Consider the following 24,122-nt stretch of genomic DNA (forward strand, 5'->3'; position numbering starts at 1 on the left):
CTACTTTTTCCCTGGTCCTGATGCACACAAGATCTTGTGTGAGCCCTATAAGGATGGTTTCTGTTTCCCCCACTCCTGTGGAATTCGTGCCATCCCCACTACCTTCAAAGCCAGGTACTCCTGGGGCTGCTCCTCTCATTGCCAGACTGCCAGACTGGAGAGCCTGACGTGGGGCTCAGTACTTCATTCCTGTGGGAGAACCTCTGTGATAGAATTACTTTCCAGTTGTGGGTCAACCTTCTGATGGATTTGGGATTTGATTTTATAGCAATTGCTCCCCTCTCCCATCTTGTTGTGACTTCTACTTTGCCTTTGGATGTTGGATGTCTTTTCTGATAGGTTTCAACGTTTCTTTTGGTAGTTAGTTGGGATTTTGGTGTCTTCATAAGAAGAGGTGAGCCACGTCTTTCTACTCTGCCATCTTCCATACAGTTTTTCTGAGCAACCCCAGCATGCTACGAAGTACATGTGGTGCTCCGGGTACAATGGAATCCAGTTAAACAGTTTCCTTCACAGCTGCTTGTCGGTTACCAACTTGCAGGTGACCTCTAGCTTTGCATTTTATGAATGTACCTTGGTTTATTTTTTTAATGTTCCCCATTGATGGGCACCTAGTTAGTTTCCAGTTTTTTGCCATTGTGGATGTTGTTAACAGTGAATTTCTCTGTTGCTACTTTTTAATCTGCAGGTCTCTTTAATGTGGGAAATAAGCTGCTAGTGAGCCTGGACTTGCTTTTTGCAATCCGAAACCAGATCAAGCTGGGAGAGGACCCCAGAGTGTCCATCAGCACTCTTCTGAAGTCAGTACAGGAGCAGACAGGTAAAGGTTGGCTTCCTCCCTTTTCCCAAGGTTAGTCCTAGACTCCCTGGGAATTTTCAGTGATGGACTTCTATTGAAAAAATTACCTGGAGGAGAGTCTGATATTTTGAAAAGGAGACATTGACTTCCTAACACAGTCCTCCTCTTGAGTTTTACAAATGCTGAATTAACTTTGGAAAACATGAGTCTTCCCATGGGTCCAGCAGCTTTCAGCACAAGATTGAACAGACTTTGTAGAAGCTCATTCTTTGGTCATAGATAGACTTGGCCTTAGTACATGCTAATCAAGTTCACTCTGAATACACAGTTTCTGGAGATCTGCCCCCATTTCCAAAGCTCACACTGAGACCTGAGCATGGGCACCATACTCTTTATTATTAGAAATGATTTCTCCCCTTGCTTCCCTCATTTCTTTCTGTTTACTCTTCTCCATTCATTCCTATAGAATCCAGCCCCCTGTCCCTTCCTTGCTGTGAGGTGAGATGGAGTAGAGCAAAGGTCGTAGGGTCAGATGGTCTGTGTTTGACTCTGGCCTCTGCTACTTAGTGGCAGTGTGGGTTTCAGTGAGTTATTCTTTATAATCTCAGCTTTTTTAAGTTTCACAGTGAAGATAATAACTGCTCTTGGTTCATAAAGATGTGAGTTAAATGAGAGAATGTATTCAAAGCTCTCAGCACAGCATCTGGGTCCCAGTGGGTGCTGGGTACACCCATCAGTACTCTGATGGCAGTTGCCCTTTGAGTTGCTGCCTGAACACCTAAAGGCCCAGGTGCTTGACACTCCAGTGGTTAATACAGCACCTCTTAGGTGTTATTAGGAGAGAAGCATTCTTAGAGAATTGCTGTTCTTCCTGGCCATTGCTCATCCCCCGTGGCCTCCAGATCTTTTTCTGTGAACTTCTCAGAGCTCTTGCTTTCCTTCCAGAGAAGACTCTTACCTCGGAGGAGCTGAGCCAGTTGCAGGAGCTACTATGCAATGGCTACTGGGCTTTCGAGTGCCTCACTGTCCGAGACTACAATGACATGATCTGTGGCATCTGTGGAGTGGCCCCCAAAGTGGAAGTTGCACAGAGGAGTGAGAACAATGTGCTGGCACTAAAGAGTGTGGAAGTGAGTGCCCCTTGGCCTCCACAGGCCACTGTTAGAGCCTCCTTACACTTAGGCAGCCGTCTTCCTGCATGAGGTCCCTGGAGCAGATGCTCTGGCTCTTTCCAGAGTAAGGCGAGGAGCCTTTTCCTGCCACTGCCCACGTTTTCATCTAAGAAAGGCTAGATGGAAATGGAGGCATTTGTTACTTACTCAACTAATTTATTAAACGTGAACTAGGTGTACTTTTTAGACATTTGGGAAATGACAGGTAAACCCGTGGAGTTTCTGTGCTTATGGAGCTCCCTTTCTGATATGACACAGATAGGAAACAAACATTAATAATTGTGCATATTAATATACTATTTATATATATATTAGTTAAAAGTAACGTAGTAACAATAAGGCACGGTAGGAGATGAGAGCAGTGTGGCAGGAAGGAAGGGGTTCTTGCTTTAAAGAGGGTGATCGGGGAAGTCCTCTCTGATAGAGGGGCATCAGAATAGAACTCTGAAGCCCATGTAGATTTCAGCAGGGGAAACTTTCAGGCAGAGGGAGCAGCGAGAACAGAGTCGGAGGTGGGCTTGCTGGGCATGGTTGAGGAAGGAGGCCGATGTGGCTGGCTCTTTGTGAGCAGGGGAGAGAGGGGTAGGATATGTGAGGTTTGAGAGGCTTTGGGCAGCCCAGGCCATTGTAAGGACTTTTGCTCAGTGAAATGGAGAAGCCAGTGAAGGGTTTTGAGAAAGAGTGGCCCGTCTGAATATATGTGTGTGTAATTTTGTTTGTTTAGTTGTGGCTGTGCTGGGTCTTTGTTGCTGTGCAGGCTCTCTCTCTAGTTGCGGCGGCAGGGGCTGCTCTGTAGTTGCGGTGCAGTGACTTCTCTTGTTGTGGGCTTCTCTGGCGGCTCAGTGGTAAAGAATCTACCCGTAATGCAGGAGCCTCAGGAGATGCAGGTTCAGTTCCTAGGTGGAGAAGATCCCCTGGAGGAGGAAATGGCAACCCACTCCAGTACTCTTGCCCAGACAGTCCCATGGACAGAGGAGCCTAGTGGACTACAGCTCATGTGGTTGCAGAGAGCCGGACATGACTGAGTGAGTGAGGACCGGTCGCATCTCTTGTTCAGAGCACAGGCTCTAGGGCCTGTGGGCTCAGTGGGTGCAGCTCCCGGGCTCTAGAGCACAGGCTCAGTAGTTGTGGCGCACAGGCTTAGTTACTCCGTGCGTGTGGGATCTTCCCAGGCCATGGACTGAACCTGTCTCCCCTGCACTGACAGGCAGGCACATTTTTTACCACTGAGCCAACAGGGAAGACCTGACTTAGGTTCTTAACTGAAAAATGTCACACAAAGATAACAACAAATTCAAATGACTTAATATATTGATTTTAACAAAGATCCAAGAAATAAGATTCCAGTCATAGAAGAATTGCAAAAGTGGAATAATTTCCATAAGACATAAGGCCATATAACTGAAAACAAAATCAAACATTTAATATCAGATGAAAATTTGGGCTGATGGTACACAGGAATATCGATACCAAAGTCCTGAATAAGATAATAGCAAATCTAATAACGAGTAGAGTAATGAGTACAAATCTAACAACGTGTAAAGTAAAATCATGACTTTAAGTTTATCCCAGGAAAGGAGGATTATGTCAACATTAGAAAATATCCTGATGTAGTTGAATACTTAACAGTTTAGAGGAGAAAACGCATATGATTATTTCATTGGATGTCTTAAAAAGGCTTTCATTTTTGTTCATCACCCATTTGTGATAAAACTTGTTGCAAATTGAGACTAATAGAGAAAATCCTTTAACCTGGTGTTGGGAATTTTTTAAAGCGCTCCCTATCATCGTGCTGAGAGGGCTGGTCTGCCTGCACAGGGTTGGGGTGCCCAGTGAGTGTGCTGGTAGTCGCAAGTGGGTGCAGGCTTTCCACCTCTGAACTCTGCCGTGTGAGTCTTTGTGCACTAGAGGTGTAGCTCACTCCACTGGGCATGGTTCAGGACCTCTGAAGAAAAGCTCTGGTGTGTTTTCGCCTGACCAGCTGAGTGTATTAGTGATTTAATGCATATTCTTCTTTTTCTTCTCAATTAAAAAAAAAAAGTATGTATATGATCAAATAGTTCTATTTTTAGGGGGGTGGTGTATAATAAGATATATGAAAACTGGCATAATACTTCTGGAGCCTTCTGAGTGTTCCTTGTAGGCAAAATGAATTGCTTTTGTATTACTATCGCCAAAGTGCCTCTTTCCAGACTCATTCAAATCTGCTTGTCTGGTGGAAATGTTACTAGTAATGCAGCTATGATTTGTTGAGCATTTTATCACATATGTCAGGTTCTTACTCTGTCCTGTGCTTTACTTTCTAACTGACTTCTCAGCCCGGTGAGATTTTTGTAGATGAAGGGACTGAAGCCCTTCCAAGCTCATCCAGCCGGGAAGGGGTGGTGCTGAGACCTGGCCTTGATCTGGCTCCTTAACTGTAGAGTCTGAGCTCTTAAGCACAGCCATATTCACCAGCACTTCCTGGGACCCTGAACTCCAGTTTTGGAAACACATGTGGTCACAGACTGCTTGACTTTTTGCTCCAGAGTAGAGAGAAGTCCACCTTCCTGCAAAGCTCGTGTGTCCTCGTCCTCCTTGGCACCTGCCCTGGCCCGACCAAAGCTCTTTCCTCACAGAATGGAGTCGCGCTGCCTTCACTTTCCATATGCGTGTCTCTTCTTTTCAGGGTTTCTGGCTGTTTCTTTCTAGAGACCAGGACTTAGTTTTCTCCCTTTTGCATGTGGGATGCAAAGTTGGATAGTGCATATGAGGAGAATGGGATGGGGGTGTTCTAAAGTCTGTGAGCTAAAACAGGAAGGTATAAAAGAAAACAACTATGCAGTTGTCCATGAGGCGATTGTAGAGTTGACCCCTCCCCTTGGGGACTGTGTGGAGGAGAACCATCTGGACTGTCCACGTGTGGAGCGGTGGTTCTCAGATTTCGTGGTCCTAAGAATTACAGTGGACCGTGGTTTGCAAACTTCCTGCTGTGAGGCTTGCCAGTCCCAGCCCCAGGATTTCTGCTTCAGTGCATGGGGAGTGGGCCGAACATGTGCATTTTCAACAAGTTCCCATGTGGTGCTCTTGCCACTGATCCAGGGATCACACCTCGAGAACCACTCACCTAGGGACACTTTTAAAAATGCAAACTTAGGGATTTAGTTCATCCAGGTGGAGATGGAGCCCAGGTATCAGCATTGCTGAGGAACACAAATGACTCTGATGAGGTACTAGGATCAGGGTCTTACTTTGGGGTCGCATCAGAGGGCTCACAGAAGGAGAATTGAATAGCACAAGGCTAGATGTCTACAGTGGATGGTACGTGCTGCACGTAGAGGAGATCACTGCATGTCGGGAGGACCTTCGTGGGGAGGGAGGAAACAACAGGGCCTTGAAAGTGGGCACGTGCCGCTAAATTTTACTCTCATGATTCCTGCAAGCCAGGCATAGGGATTAAGGGTTTGGCACTAGATCTTTGTTCACATTCTCATTCTGTCCCTCACTCTGGTGGTCTCGTCTTACCTCAGGCCCCCTCTGACTTGTATAGTAGTAGTTAATTAGCCAGTGTCTGGCACATGATAGGCTGGCGAGGCAGCGAAAATGACAGGCAGAGATGCAAAGGGAACTTAGGTCTTGGGGAACACAGTGGTGTGGGAGGGAGCAGTGAGGCAAGACACTAAGATGTTAAATTTGAGGGTATCCCAGCAGATACAGAGATACATGGCTCTCGCTCTCCCTCCCCCTGCTCAGCCTGTGTTGAGACGGTAGGCTGTTGTATGTTGTGTTGCTAATGTTGTGTGACTCATATGTTTTGACTGTTTTTGTTTGATCTTTTAGTTCACCTGGCCTGACTTCCTGGCATCTAATGAGGTCAACGTGGAGGACTTCTGGGCCACAATGGAGACAGAGGTGATTGAGCAGGTGGCCTTCCCCGCCAGCATCCCCATCACCAGGTTTGACGCCTCCGTCATTGCCCCCTTCTTCCCACCACTCATGAGAGGAGCTGTGGTCGTCAACACCGAGAAAGACAAGAGCCTGGACGTGCAGCCAGTACCTGGTGAGGCCACCTGCTGGTGCCTGGGGTCAGGGCACGGTCCTGTGGAGTCTGGAAGGTTGTTTGTAGCCAGACAGCATGAGTGGTAGAGAGGGGGCCAAGGCCACCCAGAGAGCTTTCTGGAAAGATAGTGACAACCTGTGACAAAATCCCCTGGAGAATCAAGTCATGTGCAGAGTTTTGAAGAGCTGTCAGCCACATTGTCTAGGACCGACCCACAGAACTTGGTAGCCTTCTGGCATGCCCTGCACTGAACAGTGGGAACCCTCTGAAAAATGCTGAGGTCAGGGCTGCAACCCAGATTCTCATCAACAGATGTAGGGGGAGGCAGGCTTGCTCAACAGGTCTTTCAGGTGGGTTTGCAGGTAGTCTGTGCTTACATGTTGAGAAGCCCTCAGGTGGCTCCTTTCAGAACGTCGGTTTCCGACAACCTGGGTTTGATTCCTAGCTGTGCCACTTAGTAGCCTTGTGGCCTCTGCCGCATCTCTTCATTGCCCTAGCCTCTGTTGTTTTGTTTACAGAGGGCCATGATGTTGTGACGGTTAATTGAGCTGATAGTGGAGTTTCTTGTTTAAGCAGTAGGTTCTACATTGTTCCTCAGTGTGCTGCTCTTTTAAGTAGCACATGTGTATGTGTCTGTAAGTAACACAACTTTCATAAAACCGTCCTTTTTCTTAACAAATGCTGTTTTATTTCATTTTTAAAATCCTGGCTGCTGCTGCTAAGTCACTTCAGTCGTGTCCAGCTCTACTATGGCCTGCTAAATTGATTTTATAAGTAAGGCCCCCACATAGTTCTGTTGATCAGCAGGTTCAGGAACGTAGCGTATCAAGAGCATTTTTAGAATGAGAGCTGCTGTTCCTGCGGTGTTACTGCGGTGTGGTAACCATCTGAGATCATGGTTTTGAAAAACCTTAAAAGGTTAAAAGCCGACATTTGGGGGGCTCTCTGCACCAGTGCTCTGCTGGATATCTCCCCTAGACCTTCAGAGGCAGAAGGCCGGTTCCGAGAGACCTCAGGCGTCTGTGGAACACCCTAAGGCCTGCCTTGAGTTCCCCTCTCTCAGCCGCCAGGCAGTGCTTGGGGCAGAGCCTGCTCGACTGTGGACTAGCCCCCCTGCTTGTCCATCAGGTGTGAATGACTTCCTAGGGTGTTCGGTGGCTGAAGCAGCACCTCCCATCAGCTCGTCATCTCTTGCAGGCAACGGCAGTGCCTTGGTGCGGCTGCTCCAGGAGGGCGCGTGTAAGCTTGAGGAGATTGGCTCCTACAGCGAGGAGGAGCTGCAGTGCCTGCTGAGGCAGTGTGACATCCCCTTCAGGGCAGAAGACTCCAAGGTGGGTCTTGAGGCGGTGCTGGGGACAGGGACTTTCTGGTGGGCAGTTTTTCTGACCAGGAATACAAATCCCTGTGACTGGGTACTTGTTTGGGACAGAGGGTGCTGGCGGGCAGGGGAGCCTGGGAGATAGCCAGCAGCCGGGTCAGGCCTTGCATGTGAGGCCTTTGCATCCAGGCAGTTCCTCTGTTGAAGATAGTGGGTCCAGACTCGGTTCAAGAATCCAGGCTCTCCCGCTGACTGTGTGTGACCTTGGATAAACTGAGCCTCATTCTCCTCATTTGCAAAGTGACAGTAACCAAAATACCAGTGTCATGATGTTTGCAGTGTCTGGTTGTCGCCTCTCTAGGCTCTTAGGAAACAAGTGCTATAGCGTTCATAGAGTATGCATGAATGTGTGTGTATTTTACCCACATACTATGTAATTCGCGCTTAAAAATCCCATGTGCTAAGTTCAGATCCAAATGTTGGCTCCTCTTTGATGCCTTCCCTGCCCTGTAAAAAGTAGTAGGAGAACCCAGGCCTCAGAGCCTGGCAGCTTGAGCAGTGTGGCTGGCTCTGTCTGTCACCTGGTCCTTCCAGGGCCTCGGTGTTCCCATCTGTACCTTTAGGTACAAGACGTTGGGCTGGCGAGGCTTCAAGGCCCGCTCTGGCCTTACCAGTTGATTCATTCGCCCTGAGCAAGCATTCGTTGCTGTGGACCAAGCCTGGTCCCTGAGCATTTACCACCGTTTAACCTTGTCCTTCTGCTTAGGAGCAGCTCTGCTTCTCTTTGTTGGCCCTCTACGAATCTGTTCAGAATGGAGCCAGAGCTCGACAGCCCCCACCTCATCTTACAGGGGGCAAAGTCTACAAGGTGTGCCCCCACCAGGTAAGAGGATGGCGAGGAACTCGGGGTGGACTTGCTCATGGCAGTTAGCCACACAGAGGATCTGCTCCCTCCAGCTCATCCTGGAGCTGGCACTTAGGTCGCTGGGCCACTGTGGAACAGCTCCTCCTGGTTATCGCCAGTGAGTACTAAACGCGCTTTTGTGTGCTGGCCTCTGCATCAGCGGTGGAGAGTGCGAGGGTGAGTGGCAAAGCCCTCGCTCCTCCTCAGTGCCCTCATACTGAGGAACAAAGTCACCATGGCTGTGGCTCCACCGGCAGAGAATCCGCCTGCAATGCGGGTGACCCAGGTTCCATCCCTGGGTTGGGAGGACCCCCTGGAGAAGGGAACGGCTACCCACTCCAGTTTTCTGGCCTAAAGAATCCCATGGACTGTACAGTCCGTGGGGTTGCAAAGAGTTGGATGTGACTCAGCGACTTTTTCATGGCTCGTGGCAACGGCTCTGCAGAAACGAGACAAGGATCGGAGATAGAAAGCATCTGAGAGGAGCCTGCTGCCTGGTGGGGCAGCCAGAGGAGGCCGAGAGCCCCATGTGAGCTGGGGGAGGGGTGTGGCCACTGAGTCCTGAGAGGGGAGCCTAGTGAGCCGAGGAGGGGGGTGGGAGGGGTCACTGGAGGCCAGATTCTGTAGCGCTTGGTGGGCCAGAGGAACGGTTTGGATTTTCTTCCAAGAGTGGTGAGGGGCCCTTTGGATGGCTTGAATGGAAATGGTCTGGTTTGGGTTCTCAGAAGATTGCTCCTTAGATCTGTAGAGAGCGTGCACAGGATGGGTGTCTGCCAGGATACCTCTGGGAAGGTTGTACCCTGTGTGACAGTCATCCCGAACCAAGAAGATGCCAGGGTAGGAAACCTCCTGAAAAAGTGAGTGATGAATGGGGAAGACAGCTTCACGAAGCCTTCAGAGTGGGCAGAGGACTGGCCATCAAAAGGGAGTCAGGTCATCAGCCCTTTTTTATAACCCCTGACAAGTCAGAGCCTGCTCTGAGCATCGTGTTATGTGACTGGCATCCATCTCACGAGAAGGACTCACGGGTGTGAGTGCTATAAATCTTAGCACTGTGAGGGGCCAGTGATACTACCTGGAGGCGATAGCCAGCACTGCTGTGGAGGGAGGGAGGTAGAGGCAGAATTGGACACAGTGGACAGAAAGCGGACACAGAGCTGCCCGGCAGTAGCCTGGCATTTGGGGGATCCTGCTGGTGGAGGTGTAGCCTTCACCAGAGGTGCCCATCTGGACAGTTTCCTCAGGGTCTAGTAGGCGGCTGCTTGTAATACAGGTGTTTAGATTCCACTGCCAGAGGCTGATTCTGTGGATTCGGAGGGAAACCCAGGAACTTTCACTTCTAACCATCTCTGAGCTGCAGGTACCATGCAGCTTGGGAACCGTCGGACTAGATGGGGTTTAGGGGTGTGATATCGAGGGGGGTTTGGAGCCAACGTCTTGGGGAGGTGGAGGGTGTGTTTCAGCCTCATTTGAGGCTTGGATGCTCTTCTCCTGTGTGGGAGTGAAGTGGGACAGAAGCAGGAGGGAAGTGGCACGTCATGGGCTCCTATAGGATGGTGGGACTTGAGCCGTGGAACCTGCTGTTCACCATCCTGGGAGGAGCTGAGCGGGCCCCGTCTGCAGAGTCTTCCTCACCCTGTGCTGTGCCGTCCGTCTCCACCAGGTGGTCTGCGGCTCCAAGTATCTCGTGCGGGGTGAGAGTGCCCTTGACCACGTGGATCTGCTCGTCTCTTCTCGCCATTGGCCTCCCGTGTACGTGGTTGACATGGCCACACCCGTGGCCCTGTGTGCTGACCTCTGCTACCCAGAGCTGACCAGCCAGATGTGGGGGAGGAATCAGGGCTGTTTCTCTAGCCCCACGGAGCCGCCAGTGGTACGTTCCCTTCTGGGATCCCACAAGGCTGACCACGCCTCACCCCCTGGTTCTTTGGGCAGGTCTTCTGTGAACCATCCAGCATCTTTTTTTTCTCCACCAGTGTTTTGTCTCAGTACTCTGGAACCAGTATTTATGCCACAAATCTCTACTGACCTTGTGTGTGAGGTCACAGCATGTCATTTAGTGTACCCAGGGTAAAAACACAGGTATCGTGGGAGTCAAAGGGATTACCTTGCAGATGAGCCTAGAAAATTGCCACTCTGCGAGGATATACTAACGGCCCAGAGCAGCCCTACTTTGGCTTTGCCTGAATCTGCTGCCTGGCATTCATTGTGTTGTGATCTAGAGGCACCTCCTCAGCCTCTTTCCTCTAACTAAAAGGGGAAAGTAAGGCCACGAGGGCGAAATGGACCGGTTGAGAGTCCCACGGCAGATTAATAGCAGAGCTCTGGCCTCTGTGTCTTAGTGCGTTGCCTCAGGCTTTGGTTCTTAGCACAGGCACGTGCCCTTTGCTGGAAAAGACAATAGACTGGTAGGAGGAAGGGGACATCATTGTCATCACTTGCCTTTTTCTTATTACTCCCTGGGCCTTGCTCGCTCATGAGTTGGTGAGGGGCGTTGCAGAAGGACATCGGAATCTCTGGGGGAACCTCCCCTGCAACCCTGGGTAGAACTGATTAGACACAGAATAAGAGCAGTTCTGGTAATCGGCGTCTGCTCTGGGTGGTGGCTCCTGTTAATGTCCCCCTCGTCATATGAGGAAACGGAGGCCTGGGGAGGAGGAACGGGGGACTTACCCCAAGAGATGTGCCTGCCCTGTGGTAATGGAGGATTGAAACAGAGCTGGCTGAGCCCACAGCTTTCACTCCATCCTTCACAACTTGGACCCTAACCTTCCCTTCATCACAATGGCTTTTTATCTCCCTTCTAGAGTGTGTCCTGCCCAGAACTCTTGGACCAGCATTATACAGTGGACATGACAGAGGCTGAGCATTCTGTCCAGCACCCGGTCACCAAGACTGCCACACGGCGCATCGTCCACGCAGGCACACAGCCCAGCCCTGGCGACCCCAGCGCTGGACACCACTCCTTGGCCCTGTGTCCTGAGTTGGCACCTTATGCAGCCATCCTGGCCTCCTTTGCAGACAGCAAACCACACAGCGTCCGCCAGCGGCCCATCGCCTTTGACAATGCCACCCACTATTACCTCTACAACCGCCTCATGGACTTCCTCACTAGCCGTGAGATTGTCAACCGGCAGATCCACGACATTGTGCAGAGCTGCCAGCCTGGTGAGGTGGTCATCCGTGACACCCTGTACCGCCTTGGGGTTGCTCAGATCAAGACGGAGGCGGAGGAGGACGGGGAGGAAGAGGACAGGGCCACAGCCACAGAGTAAGCCGGGCACTTGCCCAGGGACTGCACGTCTCAAGCCATAGCAAGACCCTTGCCCGAGGCACATCCATCCAGGGGACCAGCCTCTGAGGCTGGGACTGACCAAAGAGCTTCCATTTCCTGAGCTCGGTGGAGCCCGGGGTCCTTGGTTCTCAGCCTTCCAGCGGTCAAGAGAGGCACCAGGACGCTCCTTACTAGACCCAGAGGCACCGTGGGTGGCACCATGTGTCCACTAGAGAGATGGGGAGGCTGAGAGAAGGCGGGGAGACTGCTGCTTCCCTGGGGCGCCTGCGGGTCGGGGTGGAGGCCCTGGCTGGGCCGAGGCTGCCCTTCCCGCCCGGGGATGCCGTTTTTCTCCCCTGCAGCCTGTTGCCTTTGCCTCGGGGCCTTCCTTAGCTCTGAGGGCTCGTCATTCTCCTAGAGGAGGCGTGCATCTCTGTCCTGTTCTTCTGCACCCGCATCTGGGGGCAGCTGAGCGGGTTGAAGGGGCGAGCTAGTGCTCCCTTCCAGGACTCTCCTCTGCCTCAACCTGTGAGGACCCCTCCTCTCCTGGCCACTGCTGCTGCAGCTTCCTTCCTCCCCCAAAGAGGAAGTGGCCCGTGATCATGGCATGACCCGGCGGCAGTAGGAAAACTCCCTTCTGTGAAGGGGAAGCAGACTGGGTCGTACGGAAACAGCAGGACTGGCTCAAGTGCCCATGGTTTGCTTAGGGCACGGGAACTGGCCGTGTTACTTAATTTATTGAGAGGAGTGGGATAGATGGCTTTTTCCCCCCTCTCTCTTCCCTGACCAGAATAAAGTTTATTAAATTATATGGTTTGGGTGCAACAAGAGTCAGTTCCAGTCTCGTTGTGTGGGGTACAGTGTGGTTGGGCCCCAGAGGTGCTGGGGAGGGTCACTCACTGTGGAAGGACGGAGGAGGTCCCTGGAAGTCTGCAGGGCACAAAGACACAGAGGCCGGTTGTGTTAATGGGGTTAGTTTAATGCTGACAGGGACATTCCACAGTGTAACTGTTAGTTACGATGAGTCAACCTGGAGCGGGTGCTGCTTGCTTGGTGTGGCCAGCCACACGGGTCCCCTGCCTTCCACCTCAGTATGGTGGGGGCCAGACAGAACACTCCCAAGCTTTTAGCTGCCACCTGGCTCATTGCAGCAGTACCAGACCCAGGGCGGGATGGGGCTGTAGAGAGGCCTAGAGGCAGAAGGGGACAGTTAATTAGGTTCTTGCAAAGGAGCCAGCCTGCTCCCAGGGCCTGAGCACAGCCGTAAGCATCTGTCTGCTCTCATCGAGCCACTCAGTAGGTGTCTCCTCCATTCTGCCAGGGCCCAAGGAACCTTGGTGTCTCAGTGTTTGGGTAGCTCTTGGGAACTTCAATCAATCACCAAATCTGTCCGTTTCCATTGAAACAGGAGGGATGGAAGGGAGGTGGTTCCCAGAAGTGGGAACAGGTTAAGAATGAGCTGGGTGTTCTCCCAGTTGGCACAGTGAAGCTGAGGCCACAGCTTTGAGAACTGGAAGGGTGGGGTGGGGCTCAGCCCCAGTCCCCGACTGGCAGTGATGGCCCAGGCCCTGGGAGTGGGGCTCTCGTCAGCCTCCTGTAGATCCCCCAAGTTTCAGGGCTAGGCCAGGCTGTTGAGGGAAAAGACGAAGGGCAGAGTCTGTGTGTTCTCCCTGTGGTGCCCCATCCACGGAGGAGGTGCGAGCTTGGAGGCGGGGAGGGCAGTACTTCCCTGTGGCCCCCTCCTCAGCAGAACTGGTAGTTGTTGGGTTGCAGCAGGGGCTGGGCGATGTCGCCCTGCTCACAGCAGGTCAGGTGCTCGCTGGAGCTCTCCTCCTCCGGCTCACTGCTGCTGCTGCCACTGCTCGGCAGATTGCTGTAGTCCTGGGTGCAGAGGCCAGGGGATGGTCAGTCCCACAGGGTCAGGCTCAGCTTTAACCAAGCCGCCCACCGTGAGTCTGGCCCCACTCACCCGCTCTCTCCTGCCCACCTGAACCTGCTCCTGGAGGAGGGAGCAGATCTGCTGGAAGGTGGGTCTGCGCGTCGGCTCCAGGGCCCAGCAGGCCTGCATGATGCTGTATCTGAGACGGGAGAGGAAGCAGCAGCTCGTGGGCCTGGGAGTCATCACGTACGTGTGCAGACACGTACGTGTACACACACACACACACTCACTCCTGCCTGGCAGACGTCCTGAAACTGAGTCAGAAGTGAGCTTAGCACAAGACCAGTGCGAAGTCCTTGGTGCGCTTTATCTAATCTTTCCGGTAACCCTGGGAAAGGGGGCTTTTTGTCAGAATGGGCCTGAAAATTGAGAGAAAAAGCTCGAGGATGCTACTTTGCCCAAGCTCTTGGCACAAAGGGGTACCCTTGCTGCCTGCAGGTAGGTTTAAGTGGCTGCTTGGTGGTGGTACTGAAGTGGATGAGGAGCTGGTTAGTGGGCCGTTTGCATCCACCTTGGCAGGGAGCGCCTGGGCGGCATAGGGAGCAGTTGTGGGGAGACAGTGGCTGGAGAAAGACGCAGTGGGCGAGACGGGCCAGGAGGCCTGCAGAAGGGCTGTGGTGAGGGCAGGGAGCCAGCTGTCGGGAGGCGGTTAGAGACTGCAGTGGCTGGTGGCTGTGTTGAGCAAGAGGCTGGCAACCGGGACAGAAGAAAAGAGAAGAGCCTTCTTGGGCTCATAATGGCAGTCCGAATTAAACATTCATCATCTGTCTTGGGGTCAGCCCCGTTAAGATCCCTCTTTGAGAATGTCCTCCATGCTACCTGGAAAACCCATGGAAACCCTGAACTTGCTGAAAGGGGTCCGCATTGGTCCACTGTGGGCGGGAGGAGACCTGTCCTAGAACACTGGACTGGAAAGACGGGCCACACCCCCTTCCGTCCACTTCCTCCAAACCCTGGGGTGCTTTGCTTACATGTTCTCTGGGGCAAATGCGGGCTGAGCCATTTGGTATCCATCCTTCACCAGCTTATAGAACTTGCTGTTCACCAGGATGCCAGGGTAGGGATTGAGCCCTGCAAAAGGCAAGATCACGGAAAAGAGGCTCAGCACCCGCCGTCCCCTACATCTTGGCAGGGCTGGGTGGCAGGTCCCAGCTGGACGTGGTAGTCAAACAGCAGCTCCCCTTAAGCGCTTACTACGGGCCAGGTGCTGCAAAAGGTGTCCCGCTTATTATAGACTTCTAGGATGTAGAAAGCCTTCGCCCAGGTCTCATGACACCCGCAGAATTGCAGCACAGGCTTTGGTCGGTGGAGGAGCACACTGACGGGCCGAGCCCAAGTACTTGTCTTGGTGCCCCAGAGATGGGCGCTGGGTCTTCAGGGACATGCACATTTCAGACAAGGGGAAACGGCATTCAAGGAAGCAGCAACTGTCCAAGCAGACAGGCGAGGAAAAGCCTGGAGTGAGTGCTGTCGGGGTGGAGGGGCTCAGCCTACGTTGGGAGCCACAATACTTGGTTTTAAGATGCTTCCCCGACCCTTGCGCCCTCAGCAGCCCTTGCTCTGCGCTGACCTCCAAGCCTCTGGGCCAGCATCCCCCAGGAGGTACAGGTGCCATGGGTCACCAAGCACCAGCCAGCCCCACGCTGAGCCTGACCGGGCCAGCAACTCACCGAGTGAGAAGATCTCCCAGAGCAGGATGCCGTAGGACCACACGTCACTCTGAATGGTGTAGACGCAGTCAAAGATGCTCTCTGGCGCCATCCACTTCACAGGCAGGCGAGCCTGGCACAGCAGACCCCGGTCACCTTGGGCCCAGGGTCGCCACCCCTCCCCAGCCTTCCCAGCACTCACGTTGCCCTTGACGATGTAGTTGGAGTCATTCATGATGTCCCGAGCCAGACCGAAGTCCCCAATCTTGGCCACGTGGCCGCTGGTCAGCAGCACATTTCTGGCCGCCACGTCCCGATGGATGCACTGGGAAGGCACTGAGGGTCAGTCCTGGCCCCTCCCTGCTTGACCCCAGGGTGCAGGGGCAGCAGCCAGGGCCCCAGAGGGCTTGGCGGATGAGGCAGTGGCCATCATATTTGCTCCTGTACCCTGGCTCCAGTACCATGACCCAAGTTGGGGAAAATGTCATGTGGTCAGACAGGCAGTGCTGAGAAACCGCCGTGACTGGCCCTCTGGCTGAGAGCAGCAGGAGCCACCTCAGAAGCTGGGTGGTCTGGAGCAGCTAACAGGACAAGCGGCTGCCACCCTCCCCTAAGTATCTGCGCACACGTAACCTTATCTTACCCTCATGCCATCCTACGATTGCATGTCTTTATAGGTGTAGAAACCTGGGCTCGGAGAGGTTCGGCAGTTGCTCAAAGCCACACAGCAAGTGGCAGAGCCATTGTTCCAGCTCTAGACTCCAGTCTCTGCTGTGAGGAGCATGGCCCGCTTCACAAACTCCATTCTCTCTCCCGTGTCCTCACCCATCTAGCCTCACGGCTTCAGCTGCCCCCACCCCGCTGGGTGACCACAGAGAGGGACCCATTTTCTGAGACTTACATTCTTGGAAGCAAGAAAGGCCATGCCTTGGGCCACCTGGCTCGAGAAGTGGAGCAGGTCACGCAGCTCCAGTGGCCGCCCGTCCTCCTTGTCCAGGTCTGGGGCGGGTAGAGGCATCGGGATGGCCCCGCTGACCTCCCTGCCCTGCATTGACCCCAGCAACCCCTCTCCTCTCCCTCAGCCCCAGCACCTCCTCACACCTTGTTCAGAGAATGAGTCATTTGACGAAGAAGTGGACACAGGTCTCATCTCCACGTAGGTGTCCACGCCCTGGCTGGAGAAGCCGCTGTCCCTGCATAGGAGAGGGGCCCATTATTTCTGCTGCCCAGCTCAGGCCTCGCCCAGCCACTCAGCAGAGAGGAAGGGCCCTGAGTCAACTTGGACTTCAGTTTCTGACCCACTCTCTAAAGTGATCAGCGACCTCTGCCTGGCCGTCCAGTAAGGAAGCTTACAGCCTGTTGCGTCTTTGGCAGCTCTGCCTGTTAGAAGGTCCTCCACTGTTCCTGATGCTAGTCTGGCCCCAGGCTGTCCCTCCTCCTGGGCCTTGCTCTGTCCTCAAGAAGTGTCTCCCTCTTTCCTGGAATGCCCAGCAAGGATTTGATCTTACCCCAGGGCCCCTTCTGTTGAGTCCACTTGTCTGCACTGTGTCTCTCCCTTCTGACTTCACCCTGAAGCTCCAGATACTCAGACCCCTCAGACCAAAGACTGGAAACTAGGGACCAAACAGTCATTCCCACTTAGCAGTTTTCTCTAGGCAATTCTGGTGTGCAGCCAGAGTGGAGGCCTGATCTAGAGCTTCTTAAACTAATGCATGTGCCTGTGAATCACCTGGAGAATCTTATTTGAATGCAGGTTCAGACTCTGCAAGTCTGGAGGGGCCTTAGATTGTACATTCCTAACAGCTCGCAGAAGACCATGAGCTTGTGCTCTGGGTAGCTGTTAAGATTGGGTAGCTTCTAATATTTCAACCAGATAGGAGCCTGGACCTCTCACCTCCAGCCCCCTGCTATGATAGAGATGCGCACCGTGATGACGTCCTTACTCTAGTGTTCCCAGAAAAACAATCCAGTGTTTTATTTATGGTCTGACCATCGAAAAACTATTCTCTCCCGTGGTCTAGAAACTATACTTCTATTAATGTAGCCTGGGATCCCATTAGCAGGATTGGTCCACATGCCACTTGCTCTTGAAATCGTGAAAATGGAAGCTAACACTTGACTTCTGTTCTCATTTCAAGTTGATCTGGCCTGAGTTCCCAGCCTGCTGAGGCCCAGCATGAGCCACCCTCTCCAAAGGGTGTCAGAAACTCCGAAGAGGAAGCAGATCCTGCCAGCCCGTGTGCTTGAGGTCACTGGATAGAGTGGCATGGTCTCCTTCCCCTTCTCCCAGGCTGGGTAGCTGACAGTGGTAAAATAGCTCAGTGTATACCCTCTCCTGATCCTGCAGCAGCTCCCAGCAGCCTGGCCCAGAGGCCTCACAGGCCCTGAGTCCAAGGCATGCAGGAGAGCGGCGTGGCTTAGGTGAGCACTGGACGAGGTGGCAGCAGCAGGGCCCAACCAGGCTCCGCCTCTGCCCCTGACTCGTGTGTGACACAAAACGCCACTTCCTCTCTGTGGTTCCCCATGTGGCTCTGTCCCCCTCCCTCTGGGTGGCTTCCAGAAATCACAGCATTTCAGAGCGAGAGAGCAGAGACTCAAGAGGCTCAGCCTGGATGGCTTCTTGGGGAAACAGGCCCGAGTGGACCAAGGACCTGGCCACAGCTATGCTGTGATACTTTGTGTTGGATGATACCTTCTCATCCAACAAGGAACAGACTCTATCCCGCTTCCCCATGGCTACTCAAAATTGGGATGGGTGCTATGGGAGAAATAGGGCCATTATCCCCAAGACTTGCCCGTCTCTAGTTAGGGCCCTGAATAGATCTTATATGCACAATAAAATGATTCATTAACACCTGACTCCACCAGACTGTGAGCTGCCTATCTCTGCCTGCTATCCTTCCAGAACATAGTAGGGGATCAAATATTCCTTGGACAATAGGAATAAGTAGGAGACAAACTAAAGTGCCCACATAGTACTGATGGCTACTCCCCATAGCACGAGCGGGAGGGTGAAGCCCACACAGCCACCCAACCCTGAGCTGACTTTGGGAACAGACACAGGGTCCCACCTCCCAGTCCCGGCCTTTGCCAGGATACTACCTGCGGATGTATTTCTTTTCCAGGTGGATGTTCTTGTAGCCGGTGCCTGCCTCGGGATCCTGGCCTGGACTCAGGCTGGGTCCCAGCATGGCCTCAGCCTTCCTTCGCAGAAAGTTGAGCAGGTCCCCATAGCAACAATACTCCGTGATGACAAGGACAGGGCCTAGAGCAGCCAAGAGAGTGGGGTCAGTGCACCCTTAATCCACCACCCCACCCGGACGAGAATGTGGGGAAAGGGCAGTAAGAACCTGGGCTGTGACTCTGTCACAGGTTCTTATCCTACTTGTCTGTAAGCAGCCCTCCATGCTTTCTGGGCCTCAGTGACCACATCTGTCTAGAGCAGAGGGCCCTCCAAAAAACTAGCTGAAGAATTCTTTCTTCAAAGGAAAACTAAGGCAGTTCCATATAAGTCACAGTTGCTATAGGAGAAGAGAATGGGGTGGGCTGAATCCCAACGGATCCTGGGACACTTCTATGGGCCCTGCAGTGAGTGCCCAGCCTCTTTGAGTCGGGGCTTAAAGTTAGGTTTGAAGGGCCTCACTCCAGACCTGCAGCATCAGACTCCCTGGAGTGGGGCCCGGAGATCTGCATTCTTTGCTCCTTTTCCAGGTGACTCTGATGTCCCCACATGTCTGAGAGCCACTGGTCAGAGCTCCCAGAACTGCCTGTCATCCACAAGCAGCTTCTGACCAGTCCAGGCGTCTGGCCTAGGAATTCAAGGGATGCCCAGACAGGGATCCTACCTTCACTTTGTGGGGATGGGAAGGGGAAGATGGATGGTGTGAGGCCCTGGGGCTCTCAGACACTCAAGATCGTGGCCCCGCATGCCTGCCAGGGCCCCTCACCTCCGTGGGTACAGGCTCCCAGGAGGTTGACTATGTTCTCGTGCTGGCCTAGGTGGCTCATGATCTTCAGCTCTGACATGAGGGCTTCCTTCTCGTCAGCGTGCGCCGTGGCTGGGAGGTGGGGCCACAGAGAAAGGGCAGGACGTGGAGGGCCACACACAGGAGACACGGAGCAAAGCAGGGGGCACCCGGAGCACCCAAGGTAATCAAGCCGAAAGAAGCAGAGTAAACGACATACAGATGAGAGTTGGGGGAGAGAGGAGAGGTGGCGTGTCACTGAACTGGTTTGGGCCAAGCTGGGGCCAAGCCAGAGCCCAGGGTGGCCTCTCATCCCAGCCCCTTTGGGGTTCAGTCAGAAGCCCTTCTACACCCAGGATGAGAGAGAGCCTGGAGCTCACAAAGGAAACAGAGCGGCTTCACGCCTGATCCCAGGCTCTGACAGGCCGAAAATGCGGGCAATGCCCCGTGACCACAGGACAAACCGTCCCGGTGGTGTCCGCCGCCTCCTACCCGCTCCCCCACCCCCGGACCCCTCCTGCACTCACACTTCAGCATCTTCACAGCCACCTTCAGGACAGCATCTTCCTTGCCCAGACCAAAAGCCGTGGCCTCTACCACCTTCCCAAAGGCTCCGGCTCCAAGGGTCTTACCTGGCACACACACACACACACAGCCTTCTCAGGTCCTGGGGTGCCAGACGGGCCTCTCTCTACAGGCCCACAGGCTCCCCGCCACCCATTCCGGCCCTGTGACAGAAGGGTGTGGCGGGTGCAGAGACCCCGGCTCACCAAACTGCAGGTTGTTCCGGGGGAACTCCCACTTCTCATTGTAGGGCAGCTGGGTGGGGTCGATGAAGGTGTAGCTGTTGCCTTCATAGCTCTCGATGATCTTCCAGCGCACCTGGTACTTGGGCTTCTGTAGGGGGCGGGGGCGGGGAAGGGGAGGAAGGTCAGCCGGGCCTGCCAGGTGGGTCTGGGACATCATCCTGACCCAGGAGGACAGGGGCTGGGCGGTCCCACTGCACAGCGCAAGGAGGTGGGTGTGTGGCCCGCAATTTGGCAAGAGGGGCCGTGTCACCCCACGCCTATGGTACCAAGAGCCCAGTCCTTGTCTGGCTTGGCCTTACCAAGGGACCATCCATTCGCCAGGCCTCAGTTTCCCTAACTGTATATTGAAAGATTTAGGACCATGTCTAAGGGTCTTGACAGCTCTGATAATTTGATAATTCCTGAGCTAGCAGGGAGGGTGAAACTGTAGGTCCATTCACACATCCACCCTCCCATCCAAGTATCAGCTATTTTATTTTCACTTGTGGTGAGATACATATAACAGAATTCACCAAGTCAACCATTTCTCAGCATACCGCTTGGTGGTGGTACGTACATTCACACTGTTGCACAACAAATCTCCAGAACTTTTTCCATCTTGAAAAACTGAAACTGTCCTCACTAAACAACAGCTCCCCGTTCCCACCTCCCACTTATCTCGTGCATCTGACCGTCCCAGGTACCTGATTTAATTGGAATCATGCAGAATCTGTCCCTTTGTGACTGTCTCGTCTCACTCAGCATGACGTCTTCAAGGTTCACCTACGTGGTTGCCTATATCAACATTTCCTCCCCTTTTAAGGCTGAGTTTTACTCCCATCTAAATATTTCACTGAGCACATATTTGTTTCAGGCATCAATGATTCAGAGGTGAACAAAACAGAGTTCCTGTCCCCTGGAGTTTGCATTCTAGTGGCTAAGACAGGCATTCCACTCAAATACATACATACGTAGGACTACAAATACAAAATGTAAAAAAAAATAGATTTTCAGATGGCTCGATGGAGACAATACAGCGGGGCGAGAGGGCAGAGGGAGCTGGGGACATTGGAAGACAAGTCAGGGGGGGCCCCGGGGAGGTGAGAGGGTGCCGGCCAGGGGAGCAGCGGGGGGCCCCCGGGGAGGTGAGAGGGTGCCGGCCAGGGGAGCAGCGAGGGGACAGAGGTGTGGAGGTGCTAAAGATCCTGGAGAGGCTGAGGGACTAGAGGTGCCACGTGGCTGGAGGCGAGCGGGCACAGTTCTGAAGGCAGGAAAGTCTTGGGGCAGCCAGTCACTGAGTGAATTCTCTCCATGCCAGGAGAAACCTCCTAGGCTTGATGCAGATGAGTGATGCGTCGGACTTTACAAAGTTAAAGGACAGATGGAGAGAGACCCCGCACACACAACAGTGAGCAGCTGGCGCACCCACTCAGGCTCTCCATGCTGCTCCAACCAGCCAGCCGGTGGCAGAGCCTGAACTGGGGGGGAGTGGCTGCCGCTCTTGTTCCTGCCCAGGGTGGCAGCTGCATGGGGGCATGATGCCAGGGGGTGCCCACGAGAAGTGCTGATGGAAGACAGAGTTTAGGTGGGAAGTGGAAGCTGGGGTGGAGCATTGGAGAACACCGAGGCCTCGGGTCAGCAGTCCAACTCTCTTTCCGGTCACTCGTGCGGCATGGAGGCCAGCTGGGCTGTGTTGTTTAGCAGCTGGGCTCCTCCATGGGGCACCCTCCTCGAGGTGGGGGGAGCTCAAGTAGGTGCTGGGAGGAGGGCGGCCTGTGACTGAAGCCTCCTAGGTAGCCATCAGGAAGAACGTCCAGACGGTAGTTTGGAGGGAGAGATTGCAGTTAGACCTAAGGAAGAACTTCCAGGTTCTGATTCAGAACGAGAGACTACAGGTAAATGTCAGGACAGCCATGGTAGAGTTATAGCAGATAGTCTGAAATGGGACAGGAGGATTTCCTGAGTGTCAGAGGATTCAAGCCCTGCCTGTGGCTGCCTTTCCAACTCAAAGGACAGAGACAGCACCAGGAAGGATTCCCTTTCCTCTCCTGGCCACTTCTATCTCCAGCAGCCACTGCGGTGAAGCTATCTTTTCCTCCTTGCCACTTCTCCTTCCTCTGGCCCTGCAGCTGGGCCTGAGTCAGCCCCCTCCCCACTCCACCCCGAGCCGGGCAGAGGAGAGTGGGGAAGGGGAGGGCGATCAAGGCAAGCGAGGTTGTCTGGCTGGGACTTCAGCCTCTGAATCCCAGACCTGATTGCTGGAGGAAGACACCATTCTCTCCCCCCTGTCTCAGGCGCCCCCACCCCTCTTCTTGGAAGGCGGCCTCCAGTTCTGCCCAGCCTCTGCCACGCCTACACATGGCTCCTCCTGTGGAGCTCCTGGGAGCTCCTGCCCAGAGGGGTCTCTCCTCTGGGTGGCCTCGGAATAGAATGCTGGCAGTGCGTGCCTGCAGAGCACTTCCTGTGAGTGGGCGCTGGGCTCCACACTCAACGTGCGTCATCTCACTTATTCCTTGTAACGGGCCCTGGCCACTTCCCCTTGCCGACCGAGGTGGACAAGGAATCATCAAAGTCCCCACAACTCCTCATGCAGGCCTGCTGTCTCAGTGGGAGGATGCTTTCTGTCTCGGGAAGGGGAAGATCTGAACAGTTCTCACCAGAAATCTTAGGGACCCTCCTATGCATCCCCTTTATGCGCCTCATTCCCGAGAATTCTAGCCTCCCCACTGCCCCTCCCACCATCCCCTTTGCTCCTCCCTGTCACTGGCATCCTTTCTTCCGCACGTCCCTCCTGCTTCTAGCCTGCTGACTCCTGCCCTTTTCTCTTCCCCCTCAGCCTCCCTTGTGGTCTTTCTGGGGGCCAGAGAGGTGATGACTCAGCCCTGGGACAGAAGCAACCCTTCCCCCAATTGGGGCCACCCTCCCCTCAGGCCTGGCTAGTGAGGACAAGCCAGGCTGGCTCCCCAGGGAAGGGGCGAGGCTCAGAACCCCAAGGGGCAAAGCAAAGACACTTGGACTGTAAGCCCTTGGGCATGGCCATCACGTCAGGGTATGGCCATCTTGACCCTTGGGATGCCTTCCTTCTCTTGTTCTCGGGTGGGCTCAGGGGCCAGTTCAATTTCCTAAATGGGATAAGAGGTGCCTGGGAGTACACGTTCCAAAAATGGTCCCTTGAAGAGAAGGTAGAGTGTCCCCAAACAACTGACCAAGGGGGCCGGGCAGTCCAAGGCAGAAAGGGCTGGAGGGGGAACTGGGCCCTTCTCTGGAATCTCGGCAGGGCTGGGGAGGCAGCTCAGTGGGGCACAGGGAGGCAGCTTTCAGCTCCATATAAGGAAGAACTTTGCAACAGAGCTGCTCAGAGAAGGAACGGGAGGCCACGAGAGTGACTAAAGTCCTGTCCCCCTGGAGGTGGGCGAGCAGTGCCCGACAACCACTTTGGGCGTGTAGTCAAGGAGATGCCCAACCTCAGACAGGCCTCCAATCCCAAAATGCGTGAGCAAACTTCGGTTCCCCAGCCAACTTCCTCCTGGGCCCGGCGTGTTCAGCGTCCATTCTGAGCGCTGTCCAAGCCCAGGATCTTGCTGAGTGGCCTGCAGCCTGCAGTCTGCCAGTCAAGGTCGCACGGCCAGCGTCAGAGGTGGACCCAGATCCCTGAAGACTTGGCCTGGAGCCCCAGATTCTGGAGGCTGTGCTCAGCTGCGCCCTCATGCTGGGTGCTGAGCACCCTGTGCGCCTCTGGGCACCCCCGACACAGCATCCACCTCTGCTTACACTAAAACCCCCAAGGCAGGTGCGGGGAAGGAAAGGCAGCAAGGGGCTCACAGGTGCGCTATTCGTTTGTAACTCACTTCATTCTCTTGTTCACATCTCCTGAACCTTCAGGATGGGGTCCAGACATCCAACGTGCCCCTTCCAGGCAACAGTATTTCCAGTGCTCCCCGTGGTCTTCCCCACTCTTTGTGTACACTGCCCTCTCCCCAGAGACACCCTTGCCCTGAATCTCCTCTTCCCCTGGCTGCCTGCCCCCTCCTCCATGGCCAGTCTCACCCACGCCAGGCCACCTCCTCCAAGCAGACTCCCTTCCCTGCCAGCCAGAAACCATCCCTCCACTTCTGGCCTCCCGCAGCCTTCTGGCCTGGCCCTGTCAGTGCCCAACCGTACCGGAAATGGTCTTTCATATAGACAGGCAGTGCAGCTAAGTGGTGGAGACCGTGGGCTCTGGGGTAGGAAGCAACCAGAATTCTTGAGCAGGTCCTTCAACCTTGCTGAGCCCAT

At 53.9% G+C, this 24,122-nt stretch overlaps 2 protein-coding genes across 3 annotated transcripts in view; one reads left to right on the forward strand and one right to left on the reverse strand.

The window, feature by feature from the left end:
- Positions 1–12,239, forward strand: part of HMGXB3 (HMG-box containing 3) — a 60,209-nt gene extending 47,970 nt beyond the window's left edge. The window contains exons 14-20 of the mRNA XM_068980091.1: positions 689–820; positions 1,745–1,929; positions 5,791–6,010; positions 7,208–7,341; positions 8,095–8,211; positions 9,896–10,105; positions 11,040–12,239. Of these exons, the coding sequence (XP_068836192.1) occupies positions 689–820; positions 1,745–1,929; positions 5,791–6,010; positions 7,208–7,341; positions 8,095–8,211; positions 9,896–10,105; positions 11,040–11,507 (1,466 nt within the window). The 3' untranslated portion in view covers positions 11,508–12,239. The remainder of the gene's footprint in view (positions 1–688; positions 821–1,744; positions 1,930–5,790; positions 6,011–7,207; positions 7,342–8,094; positions 8,212–9,895; positions 10,106–11,039) is intronic.
- A 248-nt stretch (positions 12,240–12,487) lies between these two features.
- Positions 12,488–24,122, reverse strand: part of CSF1R (colony stimulating factor 1 receptor) — a 31,455-nt gene continuing 19,820 nt past the window's right edge. Inside the window, exons 11-21 of one of the 2 annotated variants that reach the window (XM_068981464.1) lie at positions 19,830–19,956; positions 19,587–19,691; positions 19,042–19,152; positions 18,197–18,359; positions 16,196–16,287; positions 15,996–16,093; positions 15,297–15,419; positions 15,116–15,227; positions 14,417–14,516; positions 13,476–13,584; positions 12,488–13,387 (exon numbers count right to left, since the gene is read on the reverse strand). In XM_068981464.1, coding sequence (XP_068837565.1) covers positions 13,250–13,387; positions 13,476–13,584; positions 14,417–14,516; positions 15,116–15,227; positions 15,297–15,419; positions 15,996–16,093; positions 16,196–16,287; positions 18,197–18,359; positions 19,042–19,152; positions 19,587–19,691; positions 19,830–19,956 — 1,278 coding nt within the window. In that variant the 3' untranslated portion in view covers positions 12,488–13,249. Of the gene's footprint in view, positions 13,388–13,475; positions 13,700–14,416; positions 14,517–15,115; positions 15,228–15,296; positions 15,420–15,995; positions 16,094–16,195; positions 16,288–18,196; positions 18,360–19,041; positions 19,153–19,586; positions 19,692–19,829; positions 19,957–24,122 lie in introns of those variants that run through there. The other variant, XM_068981465.1, reaches the window with a different exon arrangement.

The sequence above is a fragment of the Capricornis sumatraensis genome, chromosome 9 (genome assembly GCF_032405125.1).
Source record: "Capricornis sumatraensis isolate serow.1 chromosome 9, serow.2, whole genome shotgun sequence".
Taxonomy (NCBI): Eukaryota; Metazoa; Chordata; class Mammalia; order Artiodactyla; family Bovidae; genus Capricornis; species Capricornis sumatraensis.